We start from the raw sequence: 16,648 nt of genomic DNA, 5'->3' as shown, positions 1-16,648 counted from the left end.
CCGACTAGCTATCTAGGCCGACAATAATAATAATAATAATAATAATAATAATAATGCTGTATACGTATTTCATTGCCATACCATTAGTGGTGAAACAACTGAAGCAGAAATTTCAATGGAAATAAGATAAGGGTCTGTCCACGAGAAAGTGTCCTGTTTTGGTGAAAAATAAAAGTGTGAATGTTGGCTATTACTTCAATTAAAATTGAAGTCAAGGCATTGAAGTTAATATTCTTGGCACTAAAAGTGATTATATTATCTGATTTATATAGGTTTTCATGCATATATGCCGAGATGAAATAGTATTGAAAAAATCCCTAAATAAGGTATATATTTGCAAGATTATTGAACATAAAAGTTTTGAAGTATTGAATAATTTTTTCACATTAATCAGTTCTTGACATCTTTAACTGTGGTTTATCAGACAGAATTTCTTATTTCGTCACCAATTATTAAGAAAAATTATATCCTTAATTGAGATCATCTTCTTTGTCCGGATACTAACGAAATTTTAGAAAAATTACAATAAAATCCTGTAGATTGCAGCCATCTCCAGGACACGTCTAAATCTGCTAGTGTTACTGTTGCTCAAGAGGTGGGAATAGCTGTCAAGGTTTTAATATCCCTCAGTGCATCACAAAATAGTTCTCTATTGTGTCCAGATACTAACACAGCAACTGATCCTTGAAACCATTTTGTTACCTGCAGTGCAAGTTTTTGTTTCTGTGGTGACTTATGCATTGGTCGTAGTAAATTCGCGGAATTACGTCCCTCACAAGTAAATACATACCGTGACATTCCTCACAATGTGTGTTTGCTGGTACCACGAGAACTTCGAAAATCTACAAGTTTTGGTTTCACAATATCTTTCTAGTTTGCCCACTCCATTGTTTGTGACCCAGGTGATAAGAACTGTATTAATTGCAATTGTGCTGTGTGTAAATTAAAGTTTATCACTCTGAAGATTTCCTGAATGACGAAAAATGTAGCCTTCAAGTGCAGTATCGCCAGTGGAGAATGGTTGACAAGCGGTATGAAAACATTTCATTGGAGGAAGGATTAAATGATGTCATTGATGAATTGAAAGAGAAGTTACCGTTCTTCATGACTCACATTTTTAATCAGGAGTAAACACAAAGATGCTTTAAGACTATCAGGAATATGTCTTAAGTCAAAATGTTGCGATGCAAGTGGATTTCGCAGAGAACTATTCTTGCAACTATCAAGACGAGAATACAATCTGCACATTGGTCGAATCCCCAAATAGCGCTGTTTACTGCTATGGTATGGTATGGAAAAGATACATGGAACAGTTATGTAGTAGTTTCTGACAACATATCACATGATAGGTATTGTGATGACAAGTTTCTGCGAGCTATATTGAGCAACCATGGCGAAAAGAATCCTCTGTTCAAATATCTGCGTGTATTATCAGGTGGAACTGCATCGCAGTTCAAACATAAATACAATTTTGCCAATATTACTCCTTTGAAAGATGATTTCAATCTGAAAAATCTCAAATGGACATTTTTTTTTTGCATCACGGGAAAGGTGCTGTATATGGTATTGGAGCAATGGCAAAGCTCCATGTTTGGAACAACGTAAGCTCGCAGAAAACATTGGTTCGTAATGCTACTTCCATGAATTCTGTAAAAATATCACTAGTTCTACTATTTCTGTGCCATTAACTAAAACTGAATCTTGTAAGACGAGCCTTGATCAAAAGTAGGAAACCATAATTACAGTTAAAGGTACACAAAAAAATTCACCAGGTGACTGCTCTTTCCCCTTACGTTCTTGGCATTAAATATAATTCAGTGGACTCAGGAACTAATCTGAAGGTTGTAAATATGAGAATCTTATAATATTGAAAGGAATAAGGGAAGAACAGAATGTATCATTTCAAGTTTGGTCACATTGATTTAAAATCAAAATTGTTTATAACTATTTTGATTAATTATTGTCTTGCACATAATAAATTTTCTGTAATTCCAAAGTATGATTTAAAGATTTACTAAAGTTTTGTGTCAACACGAACATTATTTACTGCATTTGTTTTCGGGTATTAATATTTGTCCTGATACTAACGTCCAGATACTAACAAGCGGAACTTTGTAGCTATTAATATTTCACAACAATGCAGTTATTGGAAGATAAAATAAATATGCTTAATTATAAAACAGATGTTGAATAAGTGTTCCCTGATAATGAAAACATTAATAAATCATTACAATGAGGAGAGATTTCACCGTAATTTGTGTACCACTTTATCCTACCAAGTTCCTTGTCCAGATACTAACGGAAGATACATGTGTGTTTTATTCAATATACAAGTGGGAAAATGTTAATGAAAGAACTAAAAATACAAGATGGATAAATAGTTAACAGATTCATACCAGAAATATTGTTGTTTAATTTATATACTATATGTGATATCAAGTTTTGTAATTGAAATATCTGAGAAATGTCCGGATACTAACGCTGAACAGACCCATAATCTCCCCTGAATTTTTAATAACTTTTTTTCGTAATTTAAGTTCAACTTCACTTGTTATTATTTCCATAATATTCGGATAGTGATTTTCGGTTAAGATTTAATTATTACTGCTTAAATGTGGTTCATATTTTCACATTTATATATTATTATGATTATTATTATTATGATTATTATTATCATGATGTACCGAAGTTCATATGATATTTCCGTGCAGATATTCTGCGTCATCATATGATGAAAGATGAGTGGAAATGAGAAAAATTCTCTCCGGCACCGTGGTTTGAACCCGGGTTTTCAGCTCTACATGCTGATGCTCTATCCACTAAGCCACACCGGATTCCCATCCCGATGTCGGATCGAATCCTCTCATATGATATGTGAATAATCACTTAGTGATTTAAGACAGCGCTTATTCCGTCGGATCCCGGCCACTTAGTCAGTCATAACGAGTGCACCTCTGCACATGTGTGGATGGTCCCATTGTCATAAATCTATGACGCAGTGCATGAGGGTAGGCCACTAGAGGGAACTTAAACTGAGAGGATTCGATCCGACATTGGGATGGAAATCCGGTGTGGCTTAGTGGATAGAACATCGGCACGTAGAGCTGAAAACCCGGGTTCAAATCCCGGTGGTGGAGAGAATTTTTCTCCGTTCCACTCACCTTTCATCATATGCTTGCATTTGGTTTTACATATATTATACTGTATTTTCCCATTCTTTTAACTGTAGGCCTACTTCATGAAATGAGACATTTATAACAGTGATATGTATATGAACGATTATTTTACAATAGTAACAATGAAGACGGAAGAACATTTTTGTTATTCAATGAATTTGTATATGGTTTATTCCATTCTAGGCCATACTTACCAGCCAGATCGTACATCCAGAGCCTATACGTGCTGTACAACGACGTAACGATGTTGGCCATGTTGGCTGCTGAGAACCACCTACAGGTCTGAGTACATGTTTGAAAGGGCTGTTTTGCCGCGTGCCGATTATCATTATATATGTATTTAAAATAGATCCCAGGGATATGATAATTGCGTTTATACAATAGCTATTCATAATGAGGAAACAGATTGAAAACCATTTGATGTGAATGTCAACCAACGTCACGGCGAAGATAAGAATACAAAGTGGGATATGTTCGAATTATTGAATATAATTTTTTGTCTTTTTTCTCTCAGAATGTTACCATTCTGCCTCAGTTTTTCGTCACGCCCGCTAGAAGCACGCTTTGCAGGGGCGATATTCTCACATGTACATAGGTGGTAGGTCTAGCATCACGGATTGCCTAATAATAATAATAATAATAATAATAATAATAATAATAAAATTCACTTTATAAAGCATTAGGCGGAGTAAAAACATAGGCCTTTATAATACACAAGACAATTTTGATAAGTCTTTAGTTTAACATGAAAATATTCTGCGTGAAAACAATATTTTATTTTGTCAACATGATCAATTAAATAACTTTTTAAAATAAGTTTTTTTTTTTTTAGGTCTGCAAACCACGCTGCAACAGCACTTATATTTTTCTTTATTCACTGAATTGTTTTTCCTTCCAATGTTTTCTCTTTTTAGTTTCACAAATCCGTGATACGGTAATGTAAGAGGATTAAATCAGGTGATTATAGGGTGTGATCAATGAATTCAAAGGCAAATCAATCAAATTTCTTAAACGCAATCAGTGACTTGCATGAAAAAAATAATTTTGGAAATTTCATCACTACGTCTTTTTCACATTTTTTTTCCCGAAATTTATTCAATAATGAAATAGAATAATACGCTTCCGTCACAGTTGTGTCTTGTCAGTATTGTATTATAATGTTATTATTCTGTTTTTGACCCAAAAAACTGATGCGTGAAACTATTTTATATCCTTCATAATGCCGAAAAATTAAAAAAAAAAAAAAATTATCACTAAAGGACATTGGATGTGATATAGAAAATCATACATAGTCATTGTTGGCCACAGGATGCCCAGGAAAATTATTTTTATTTCATGGGGATGACCAGTTTTCAAAATGAATCTGGGTTTGTGAACGATTAAGTTCACTTCTATAACTGAAGCTTGTACTTATATAAAGATGAAGTTAAAAGACACAAATAGCACTGAAAAACCTTTCAAAGACAACTTACAATACGCAAAATAAATATGAGGAAAGCTACAGTTCTTCAGGAACTTCGTCCATTGTACTGTTAGTCCGTCTTGAGGTAGGCTAGAAACTGCCCTCGCACGTAGATCGCTTGGGTGAGCCCATTGTATTATCCGGAATAGAATGGTGTGCATGTGCTAAGGCCCTCCGCGCTACAGATTTCACTGGGGGACCGCCTCCGAACTCCCTTACAGCCTGCTGAATTCTTTACCTTTCCGAATAGGCATCGCCGCGGTCCCTCAACCCCGGTCCCATGACTGTCATGTGTCCATTAGAGAGCCACAGGTACATGTCACTATCACCAGCAACTAATGACCACATGGCTACCACGGCATCTAAGATTGGTGGCGACCTGCACCCTACTCTACATGGGAGCAAGCCCGGAATATGGGAAAGAAACGAGATGATGATGATGATGATGAAAGAAGGAAAGTACAGAGTCTTTCATAAGTAACGAGTCTATCGAAAAATCAACTATTTTGGATATTTTTTTGAAATGATGTTCATCATCACAAGAAACAACTCTTCCCGGTGCCTTACGGTCGATTTGGAAACAAACACCCGACGCCAGAGGAAACTACTTATTCATGTGTAATGTGCATTTGATGCCAACTTAAAATAACTGGAGCACAGCCTTCTATACGCCAAGGACTTAAAATGACCTGGAGCATGACCTTCTATACGCCAAGGATAATGGCACACGGCCATGCCTATACACATTGTTGTGATAGACTTGAATGATATGAAGAAGAAGAAGAAGAAGAAGAAGAAGTAGAAGAAGAAGAGCGTATGAAGAGCGTTTTGTTTTCAAATGGAATATATGAATAGATTATCTAGGAATGCGGACTCGCCAAAAAGTTGTTTTTTTTTTTTAATTGGTGATGACTCCTTTTCAAAATGACCGATTCAGTTATAGTACGATTCAATAAGTTAGAAAAGTCTTTCTAAAAAAAGGCGGCAAACTTGCCAATACACTGTGTGTCCTTTGTGATCATTTCTCAAGCATTTAGGGCTTCATACTTATTCATGACGTGGGATTTTTTAAATTCATTGTTAACTGTCTAGCACTGGGGTCGTCAGCACAGAGCACTCTGGGGCTAGCCTCTCTTACCCGCTGAAAACGCAGTGCACTATAGTGCTCTCATAGCTGCTAGCGGGTATGCTCTCTATTTCTCCCTGTTGCACGACCGTGCACACTGGACGGCACAGCGTACCCGTTGCACATTTCAGCGAGTGCTGACGACCACTGGTCTAGCAAGTCTAGCATATTTTAGTGCTTTCTAGTTGTACTAATTGATGGCGTTACGTATCAACAATGTCACGTTGAAACATGTGTTCAGGTTTTTGCCCAGCGACAGCCCTGATATAATGTATTCCTTATATTTTTAATATTAGTTAAAATTCAATAATCGGGTATACCCGAAGTCACACAGATAAATTCGCGGACTCTTAGATACCCATGGAAATATTTTTCTTCAAGGACAAAATTCCCGAGACTGAGCCCTGGAATTGAACCCGTGACCTCGAAGACAGTCATAAGGTACGATTTGAAAGACACGTTCATAAGGAATTGCCCGAGCATCTAATAAACATTTGAGCCCAATTCATCGATCCTGCAAAATCTTGTCATTCACGGCATAGATGTCTACTAGGGTGGTCACAGAAATAGTTGCTTCAACACCATTCTTCCTCACTTAAATTCCGCAACCCCATTTTTATGATAGTGTAGGAAGGATAGTGATACCTCATTGGACCCACCATACCCACATAAATTTCTTTGCTGGGCATTCCTTTCAAAAATAGATTACTTTCACCGACCGGTACTCAATTTTATCAAAATTTAATTTTAAATGTGATATAATTTCTATGATGATAATTAACAGCGGTTAAACTTTTTATAACCACATTTATGGAATAACTATTCATCTAGTTACACACTCTTTTTCATTGTAATCGCTTTCGTTATATAAGGCTAGCTATACAGCAGTGTATCCATTTGTACATTAACATTTAAGTAGTCGCATGGTGGGGGGGTCATGTTGACTCCCAGTATTATATGGTACTTATGTCACAAAATAGTTCGCGAGTACTTAAGTGTTAAACTAAATTTGTACAATAAACACAATAATTTATCTTTTGGCTTAGTTGCCTCATGATTAATGCATTATTAGTGTCACTTATGAGGTTCCAACCTGTCTTCGGACAGCTTACTAAACAACAACAATTGCTACAGTGTTCCTTTAGCCAAAATAAATAATTTAAACATTTTTGTACAGAGTGGGAGTGATAGGCTTATCACTGTGCAGATTGAAGAGAGCAATAGAATATATCAAGGCAAATAAAAACATATTATACGTTATGTAATTAAGTTCATGGTTAATTAGGAAATTAGGATGAAAATCTGCGTAGTTTGGCAACAGCGCGTCGCCGGCTCACGCACTCGGTCTGAACATTAGACTTCCGCCCTCATTCAGCCCAGTACGGTCGCCGGACTTCATGATGGTAACAAAATATAACGATACCTCTTAATTTTTTATTTAATTTACAAGGAAACCGTACATTTTACTTAAAAACTGCAAAGCGATAATTCATGCCTTACCAGTTTCTCTAACGATAGGAGTATTCAGTATCGTACAGATAGTACTTATCGAGTAAAACAGTGTTAACATTTAGGGAAAAACTTCTAACTAAATTTATAATATAAATACGACTAACTAACGAGAATTCATTGTACTTTGACACTGTCTGTAGAAATATATAATGGATTAATATTTGATAGAAATGCTTCCTTCATTACATTAGTAAATTAGAAGAAAAACGTGAAAATCTTACCATCTTTCACTGCTGCTTTGTGTCTGCGTCGAGCAACTCACAACTAATATGGCGACAATTTGGCAACCCGAAGTACACTAAACAGCCACCAGAGTGTGCCTATTGTCAATACCTATGGATAAATCGAGCCGGCCCATTTATAGCAACCTTACCCTATATGAGCATCATTACACTTCTAGAAACTAATTTAACTGCTTTAAGTGCTTTTTTTTTTTTTTTTTTTTTTTTTTTTGCCGACATCAGCTTTCTTATGTCCGGTGAAATTTTATTTTCTACAGCAAAATAATTTCTAATGGAAGACCTGAATCGGCTAATATTCCAAGTCCATTCAAGTAAATTTTTCAGGACCGCAAAGAAACTGCTTGCATTATGAGTATTGAAATAAATATTTGTATGAACCAAAACCACAGGCTTAGAGTCGGACTTAGGATATTCTTTTTTTTTTTTACAGAATGATAGCCTATGTAAAACATAAGCTTTTAGGTAAAAAATCGAACTCGTTAAATTTTGGCCTTGGAATGTTTGTTACTTCAGGTATTCAATTGTAACTGTGTTGGTATATTTTCTGGGATTGATGAGTAAGGCTGACAAAACAAATCCAATTTGGGCTGGAGCAGGTCAATGTCTTTAAATCGCCTATGGAACTCTTCAAAGAGATTTTTTTAAGCATTGCAGTATTTTACACTGTTGAACAGGATTTCAATGACTGAAGGTGTTGAAATTAAAAAAAATTGTGCTGTGAGATCTGTGACATCCACAATGTAATATTCATCTCAAAGCTTTCAACAATATCTATCGACACAAATTAATTGATTCTTTCCTTGTCATCTCAAATTCTCAAATGCTCGAAATATCCTTGAGAAAGTTAAGTTCCTCGATTCATGTAGAGTCAACTAGTTCAGGAATATCTCTGTTTTTCTTTTATTAATTCTGGTAAATATTTACGAAATTCAAAATACCTGGACAGAACTTTTTCTTGGCTTAACGAAAGGACATCGCAATGGTAAGAATTATCGTCAAACTGAGAATTTATGTACGAAAATCTGGACAATTTATATACACAACTAGTAACTGATATGTAACGAGTCTACGCCATTAGCAGGACACAATTTTGTTTGTACTTTATTCTGTAAACATAAATACAATGCTGTGAGAAAGAAGCTCTACAATACATCTTCAAAGACATCTACTACTATTTAATGTCAATAAAAACAAACTTATTTGAATATATCATTCTGCAGATAATTAATAATTTCAGACGTTCGACGCTGCTTCTCTTTGTAACTAAATAATTTCCACAAACCAAACAAAGATTATCACCTCAACTTTAATTACATAACAAGTCAAGAGTCCAGTCAGCCTGAAACTTAAATGCAGACTTCTACCTCAATATTTAATGTACAACCCTTGTGTTCACCAGTGACTTGTACCTGCGTGCCGTTCGTGCTCTAAACAGCGCATACGGGCTGTGAGGCACGTTTGCGCTCTCGTTGACATCGCTGCTTTAACTCATCGTATTTCTGTATTCCTATAGACACCGGAATTCCAATTAACTTATTTTCGTAAACCATTTCGCTAAATTTGGCTTTGAAAAAAGTCTCATTCCTTTATTAATCTCTTGAAATATCGTAACAAGAATATCTCTGCCTTTTTATTCGTAGTGACAGGAAGAATATTTATATAACAAACATTTGTTACACAGTCTTTTTCTTCAAGTAAGATTTTCTATAGAAATTTCCGAACAGCACAAGCATCGTTACACTTTCTAGCATGGTAAGTAGTGCAACTGCTTTCGGGTAGTTGCAGTCTTTTTGAAGTAACACTGGCAGAGAATGGCAGAAAATAATAACGAACTGAACCTGCAAACAAAAGACACGTGTCAGTATAGAATAAAATTAAGCAAGATATTTATATTAACTCTAACATACTGTTCTGTAATTTTTAAATTGACAGTAAATTTAATAATACATGCTCTTAAAGTGAATGAGTTAAAATATGGTACAATACTATTTGCAGACGATCAATCTATCTTTATAATAATAATAATAATAATAATGATTTATTTTAGCTGGCAGAGTTAAGGCCGTAAGGCCTTCTCTTCCACTCAACCAGCAAAAAGTGTATATACATATGCATGAACTTACAAAGAATCCAACAATTTGATTTAGATGAGAGTTACATGTATACAAAAGTTATTTACAAATTAAACAACAAAATACTATGAACTATTAATTAAACACTGAAATAAACTGTGTAGCAGAATTAAACTAAAATACATAGAATGTCAATATATTTCAAATAATATTAGGTAATAGAAAGAGATTATTACGAGACAATTAAAATACAGCACAATCAGGATGATGTCTAAAGAAAAAAGTAACAATGTAGTCAGTGATAGTTTAAATCAGTATGATTGGAGTGAAATGCTAATAAGGTTATCTTTTAAGCTGTTCTTAAAGGTGTTTATTGTCTTGCAGCCCCTAATACTTTGTGACAAGGAATTCCATTGACGCGAGGTGGATATTGTAAAAGATGATGAATAACAAGATGTTCTATGAAGAGGTATACTTAGCGTGCCACAGATAAGTGATCTGGTATTTACGTCGTGGTTAGAGTATAGATAAGAGAAACGAGACGAAAGGTATAGAGAAACGAGACGAAAGGTATCTTTAGTGATTCAGAAAATAATTTCCAAGTCTCTGTCCTTTATCTTGATAAGGTTTATCTCCATAACTTCATGAAAAATCTCGTAATATACTTTACTCCAACTTCATACGAATCTGTTACATAAGAGAGAAATTGTTAATTTTATGTAAATGCATCCCCTTTAAAGGGGTAGTTCCTCTCATGCAATCGTAAAAAAAAAATATGCTACCTGTAACTCCTGCACAAATTTTTATAAAAGTCTGTTGGATAGTAGAGAAGTTATTAATATTTTTAAATGTTCACTTTTTATAGGAGTAGTTCTTCCCATATAATCGCAATAATAGTTTGTACACAACAAATTCATATTTCTTGTATCTCTTGTACAAAGTTTCATAGAAATCTGTTACATAGGATTATGAATTTTGTCCGGCTAGATTTTTGTATTTTGACCTACTGTGCAGTGTCTGTGTTGGTGTATGGATATAAGAAATAGTTTTTGAAGCTGAAAAAAGGGGAAATGAAATTTGAAATGAGATTCTTGAAACCAGTTTTGAAGATCTAGAAGATAACATTGAAACAAGAGGTCTTTTAAATATCAGTAAATATATATAAAATCGTTAAATAAATAGCTAAGCACTCTTACAAAACTTGCCAAGAATAATATTTTCCAAAATTTGTTTATAATCTCATTATAAGCCAAGTGGATGTAAAACACGAGTACGAAAAATAGCAACATAAGAATAATAATAATAATAATAATAATAATAATAATAATAATAATAATAATAATAATAATAATAATAATCCGTGGCGCTACAGCCCGTGAAGGGCCTAGACCGATCAGCCGGCTGCTGGCCTCACGCCCACATGCAGAAGCAGAGGTCGACGATCATCCAACCAGAATGGAGGTATCGTGTGGTTAGCACGATGATCCCCCCAGCCGTTATAGCTGGCATTCGCAACCGGATTTCGCTACCTATCGTAGCTCCCCAAGTGCATCACGATGCTGGGTGGGCACCGGTCCCACTGGCCGAAATTTCATGAGAAAATGTCTTCCCCCATGAGGACTCGAACCAGCGCGCATTCCGTAACGCGAGTCCTAGGCAGGATGCCTTAGACCGCGACGCCACGGCGCGGGACAAAAATAGCGACATGGACTGACCAATTTCAGGTAACCTCTCTTTTTGCATGAAGACGTATAATAGTGTACTATCGAAACCAGCATGTTGTCTGCTTTAAGTATAGGCTCTATAACAAAATAAATCTGAATTTTTGATGAAAAATTCTGTGCAAACAATGAAGGAAAAACTGGAGACGTATATTGACAATCCATGAACCAATTATGGATTTAAGTGTCTTCAATTAAATTGCTGAGGATCGTAATTTCCAAGGGACGAGGTAATTGGATTGGCATTGGACTTAATTTTCTGATAGAACTGTCTTGTATTACTGACAATCCGTGAACCAATTATGGATTTAAGTGTCTTCAATTTAATTGCTGAGGATCGTAATTTCCAAGGGATGGGGTAATTGGATTGGCATTGGACTGAATTTTCTGGTAGAACTTCCTTGTATTTTTAAGAAGACAGTTTTATTATAGAGATAATCATCATCATCATTCATATCTTCATGAACTTCTGTTTCATGTAGGCCTACAGGTACAATAGCAAGTATGTATTTATGGAGAAATCCGTTTTGTATTATTAGTCATGGCTTAAGAGTCGCCAAAGATGCATAAAAATACACAGGATATGCTGAAATCAAAATTAGTATTTTGGTTATTTAACTACTAAGTTATTTAGCGTCGATAAAATTGGTAATATCGAGATGGTGTCATCCAAGAAAACTCATTTGACTTTGAATGACAGTTATTGCTTCAGTATGATTAGTTTTCGTACAATACCTTACGGTGTAGTCGACATACTTCAGCTAGTACCTGATGTCTAAACAGGCTCTAATTCTTATGCTAGATGATGATGTTAATTATTGTGGTGGCATTATTTTCAACTAATGTGTTTTTGACAGTTGGAACCGTATGTTGAAATACAGTGTCTAATATTAAATTCCCTTAGTAAATGTATTGAAGTTATGGAATTGGTTTTAAAATGCATCTCGATTCTACGAATGAATTCCTCGGGAAAATACTCTGTCTTTTCTCTACTGTTGAGAAACGACTAACAGAGAGTGATGATGCTTAGCAAAGCGCATAACAGACGTAACAGAGCATTGGGAAAAAATGTAACATTTGTGACTTTTTGACGAAAATTAGATGAAAAAATCCTAACAACGTTCTGTATATTAATCAAAAGAAATTAACTGATTGGAAATTTCATAAATGGATGCCAAATTATATTAAGACGATGACACAATTATTATGCGTCCTTGCTTATTCCAGTGAGTAAATTACTTTTCGTCGCGCGCCGTAGATTGACGTTACAGAATAAGCGCATGTTCTATCCATCATGGGGAAGAAATTGTCTTAAAAATTTCGGTGAGTTTATGGGATCGGTACCCAACAGCACGCGATGAATTTTGGGAGCTACGATAAGTAGAAAAATCCAGTTTCGGAAACAGTCTGTAAAGGCTTGGGAGATTATCGTGCTGGCCACACAATACCCCTTTAATGGTTGGATTATTGTTCACCTTTGCTGAGGCCAGCAATCGGCTTATCGCCCTTGGCCCTTCACGGGCTGTCGAGCACGAGGGTAAATTACATTTCAGTGCTTATATTTAGTTTTTATATGAAAAGTTTTAGATGTTCAGAAATTGTCGATGCTGTGAGTTGACCCCATTTGTGATGTGCAGAAATGCCGATGTTGTTAGTTGACTCCAGAACTGGTGTGATGCAGCTCATCCGTCGCTATAAAATTTTTCTTGAACGGTGTAGTGAGGCTTTGTTCAACTTCATCCTCTAGGACAGTGGTTCCCTCTTCTAAAGTAACTAAGGTGTGTATTTCCTACTCTTTACTTTGTATTATTTGGAGAAAATATGGGAAAACCTTGGTTAGTAAATCACGAATCATAAAGTGACAATGAAAATGACTTTTAAGTAAAAAAAAACTTACATTTAATGCTATTAGCATCTATTATAACATGTTGAGCAGTTACGTAATGTAAAAGAAATTATGCCTTTTTATTTCTTCTACTTACGATGTTCCCTACTTTTTCTTACAAATATGGACCAACATCCAGTCGATTTATATAACATTAAGTGAAATATTGTTCACAAAAGTATATGAAACAGAAAAGAACTAATTAATAGAAGAGTTTAATTCAGTCAATACTTAACAGGAGAAATACATTAAGAATTTTTATGTTATACCAAAAAGTAACATATATATTTTGACGACAAACGTTTTCGCCAATTATATTGGCATCTTCAGGTCGAGTAAAACATGTTAACAAAGTGAACACTTGGTCTTAACTAGTTAAAATCATGATGTAAATTAAAACAGGTGATGAAATTGAGTGATGCAGCCACCAGGTTGTATGTAGAAATGATGTATTATAAGAAGCATGTATGACGAGGGGGACGGCAAGACCTCTTCTAGTATTGCGGTAACAGTTTCAGAATCAGATTAAAGTTTTCTTTGTAAGCTACTTTCTAATGTAGAGGTCAGTCGTGCCGCCGCTCTCATGGACTTCAGCCAACTCTTTCAATTTCTTGTGAGTAACGTTTTATAAGATCTTAAATAATATTTTCAAACACTTTTGTTCATACCATCCTTTGCTAATTACAGGTCTTTATCCTGTCACCATTACTCGGCAACACGACCGCCCTATTTGTAGCATCTTTAATCTGATTCTGAAACTGTTACCGCAATACTAGAAGAGGTCTTGCCGTCCCCCTCGTCATACATGCTTCTTATAATACATCATTTCTACATACAACCTGGTGGCTGCATCACTCAATTTTATCACCTGTTTTAATTTACATCATGATTTTAACGTTGTTTTAACTAGTTAAGACCAAGTGTTCACTTTGTTAACATGTTTTACTCGACCTGAAGATGCCAATATAATTGGCGAAAACGTTTGGCAGAAAATAGGAAAGATTGGAGGAAGTTGGGTTTGCACTTGTGCAGAACACTATGAATGAATTAATGATTGTCATATTCATGAGAATTTCTCTCGCCTATAGGTAGTTGACGTGTCTATGAGACTTGTGGGGTTGACTTAATGCACTCTGATACAAAGCGTGGTTTAGCAAATCCAACCGGTGTGGGTGAAAATGCACTTATTATCCACCAACTAGGGGAAACCCCAGTGCAAGAATGTACCTAGCATTAAATTAAATATTGGAGCAAAAAATAAGGACCAGGAGAATGATAGTTCAAAAACATGCAACTTTAGGTCGCAGGTTCTATCTAATAAAATTATTAAGAAATCAAATGTTACTATATACAGTAGGTAGTATGTTTATTCTGTCAGCTAAGGTGCTCTTGGATTCGTTTGTGAAGTGGAATATTATCAACCGCTAACACTTTCTCCTGGTTGGAGCACATTGTACAGCAATAAGGCCTTCGTTACAATAGAGCACAGGATGGTCGAAGTTCTTGTGTTAGATCGTATGATACCTCCATATAATCCAACCAATGCGACCTCTAGTTTGTATTCAGAAATCTTACCAGCTGAAGCTGAGTGATATGCTTCTTCCACCAAATATTCTGTTTGTATTCTGGCCACATATTGGTAATGAAGTAGTATCCGTACATCACAACGTGTACAAAACAGTTGGTTGCGCCTACAAGAGTGACGTGTCCTCCTGTAAAATCAGATAAAAACGATGTTCATTACTAAGGTACGGATAAAGTGGCTGTATCAGGATAGACATCTTTGGCCCGTGCGTTTTGTTTACAAACATTAACTACGAGGCGTGTTCTTAAAGTAAGTTCCGTTTTCAATTATAGCCGTCACATCGCTGCAATCGTTATTTTGCGCATGCATATTTTCTTCTTCAATCTTCAGACAAGCTGTGCATGCAGTTTCAGAGCTTCAGTCCATGTGTGGGGTTAGTTATGATCAGTTGAAATGTTTAAAGTGATCGAGCACCCCGCCGACTGTGAGATGCGCTCTGTTATCCATTTCTTGAATGCGAGAAATATCAAACCAGCTGACATTCATCGTCAACTTTGTGAGGTGTATGGTGATGATGCCATTAGTGATGGAATGGTCATGAGATGGTTTAGGAAGTTCAAAGAGGGCCGCGTCTCTGTGCATGACGAGCAGCATACCGGTCGGCCATCTTTGGTCAATGACAATTTGGTGCGTGCTGTCGATGAAAAAAATCATGAGGACAGGAACAAATTGACCATCCCTCCTACAGCCCGGATTTGGTTCCGAGTGACTTTCATCTCTTCCAGCACCTCAAGAAGTTCCTCGGTGGTCAACGTTTTGATGGTGACGACACCCAAAATCTCATCTCGAAATTTGGCTGGGAACAAATTGACCATTCCCCCTACAGCCCGGATTTGGTTCCGAGCGACTTTCATCTCTTCCAGCACCTCAAGAAGTTCCTCGGTGGTCAACGTTTTGATGGCGACGAAGTGAAAATAGCAGTGCGGGCGGGCGAATTCTACAATGAGGGGATAGAAAGACTTGTGCCACTACTCGATAAATGCCTCAATAATGGTGGAGATTATGTTGAGAAGTAATTGAAGTGTGGGGAATGCAATACAACAAAAATAGTTTGTAAATATCTTCCCGTTTACTTACTACACTTTTTTGGAACTTACTTTAAGAACACTCCTCGTAGTTGTCGCGTGTTCCCCAGCCGACAGTAGTGACAAAGTACTATATTAGTTATATACTATCGGCTGTACTTTTCATTCGCTGATGTTTTAGTTAAGGGGTGGGGAACGCTCTTCCCAGCAGGTAGAGTTTTAGCTAATGGAAGGGGGCAATGTTTACTTATTCTCATTCAATTCAAGGTCCTATGGTATACAGCTATACACCCTATCCTGATACAGATTCTTTGCCCGACTCTTATTCATTACACAGAGAATTGTATACCGACACTATAACATAGTATGCATGGAGTAAGAGGAGCTTCATGTATGATAAAATTATGAGCTATTTGAGTTGAAATAACACATAAAAAGGAACATTATGCAGTTTCATAAAATTGAAATAATATCTCTGGCTACACGCTCAAGGTAATCAGAATATGTCATTTTCTACAGGGACACCATTTTATTCTTACTAATATGTCTGATATTAACCTGGCTATATCTTTGGATTAAGGTTAAGAACAGGAAACACCGTTTGCTACCCCCTTCCACGACTGGAGTTCGATGATACAAACAAATCACTTTTTATTAGGTATAGGAAGAAAGAAAAGTAGTTCATCCATTTACGTAAACTAGGAAATATCGCGATTTTGAGTTCGATAACTTTCATTAGGTTTTTGTTTAATCAAAATCCAGTACAGTATTAACAATAAGTGTTTTTACTCACGAACTGAGCTATCCATGCGAACGTATTCATTATGCAATATATATTACAC

The 16,648-nt window shown here is 35.9% G+C and overlaps 2 protein-coding genes across 4 annotated transcripts in view; both read right to left on the bottom strand.

Annotated features, from left to right (window-relative positions):
• The window catches only part of LOC138710596 (very long chain fatty acid elongase 7-like), a 76,324-nt gene extending 72,794 nt beyond the window's left edge, over positions 1–3,530 (bottom strand). The window contains exon 1 of one of the 2 annotated variants that reach the window (XM_069841597.1): positions 3,371–3,530. In XM_069841597.1, the coding sequence (XP_069697698.1) occupies positions 3,371–3,505 (135 nt within the window). In that variant the 5' untranslated portion in view covers positions 3,506–3,530. The remainder of the gene's footprint in view (positions 1–3,370) is intronic. The other variant, XM_069841596.1, reaches the window with a different exon arrangement.
• A 4,266-nt stretch (positions 3,531–7,796) lies between these two features.
• LOC138710594 (very long chain fatty acid elongase 7-like) overlaps positions 7,797–16,648 on the bottom strand; it is a 42,944-nt gene continuing 34,092 nt past the window's right edge. The window contains exons 6-7 of one of the 2 annotated variants that reach the window (XM_069841590.1): positions 14,772–14,908; positions 7,797–9,356 (exon numbers count right to left, since the gene is read on the bottom strand). In XM_069841590.1, coding sequence (XP_069697691.1) covers positions 9,192–9,356; positions 14,772–14,908 — 302 coding nt within the window. In that variant the 3' untranslated portion in view covers positions 7,797–9,191. The remainder of the gene's footprint in view (positions 9,357–14,771; positions 14,909–16,648) is intronic. The other variant, XM_069841589.1, reaches the window with a different exon arrangement.

Source organism: Periplaneta americana, chromosome 12, assembly GCF_040183065.1.
Source record: "Periplaneta americana isolate PAMFEO1 chromosome 12, P.americana_PAMFEO1_priV1, whole genome shotgun sequence".
In the NCBI taxonomy this organism is placed as follows: domain Eukaryota; kingdom Metazoa; phylum Arthropoda; class Insecta; order Blattodea; family Blattidae; genus Periplaneta; species Periplaneta americana.
Note: the sequence above shows the minus strand (reverse complement) of the source record. Positions and strands in the feature narration are given on the sequence as shown.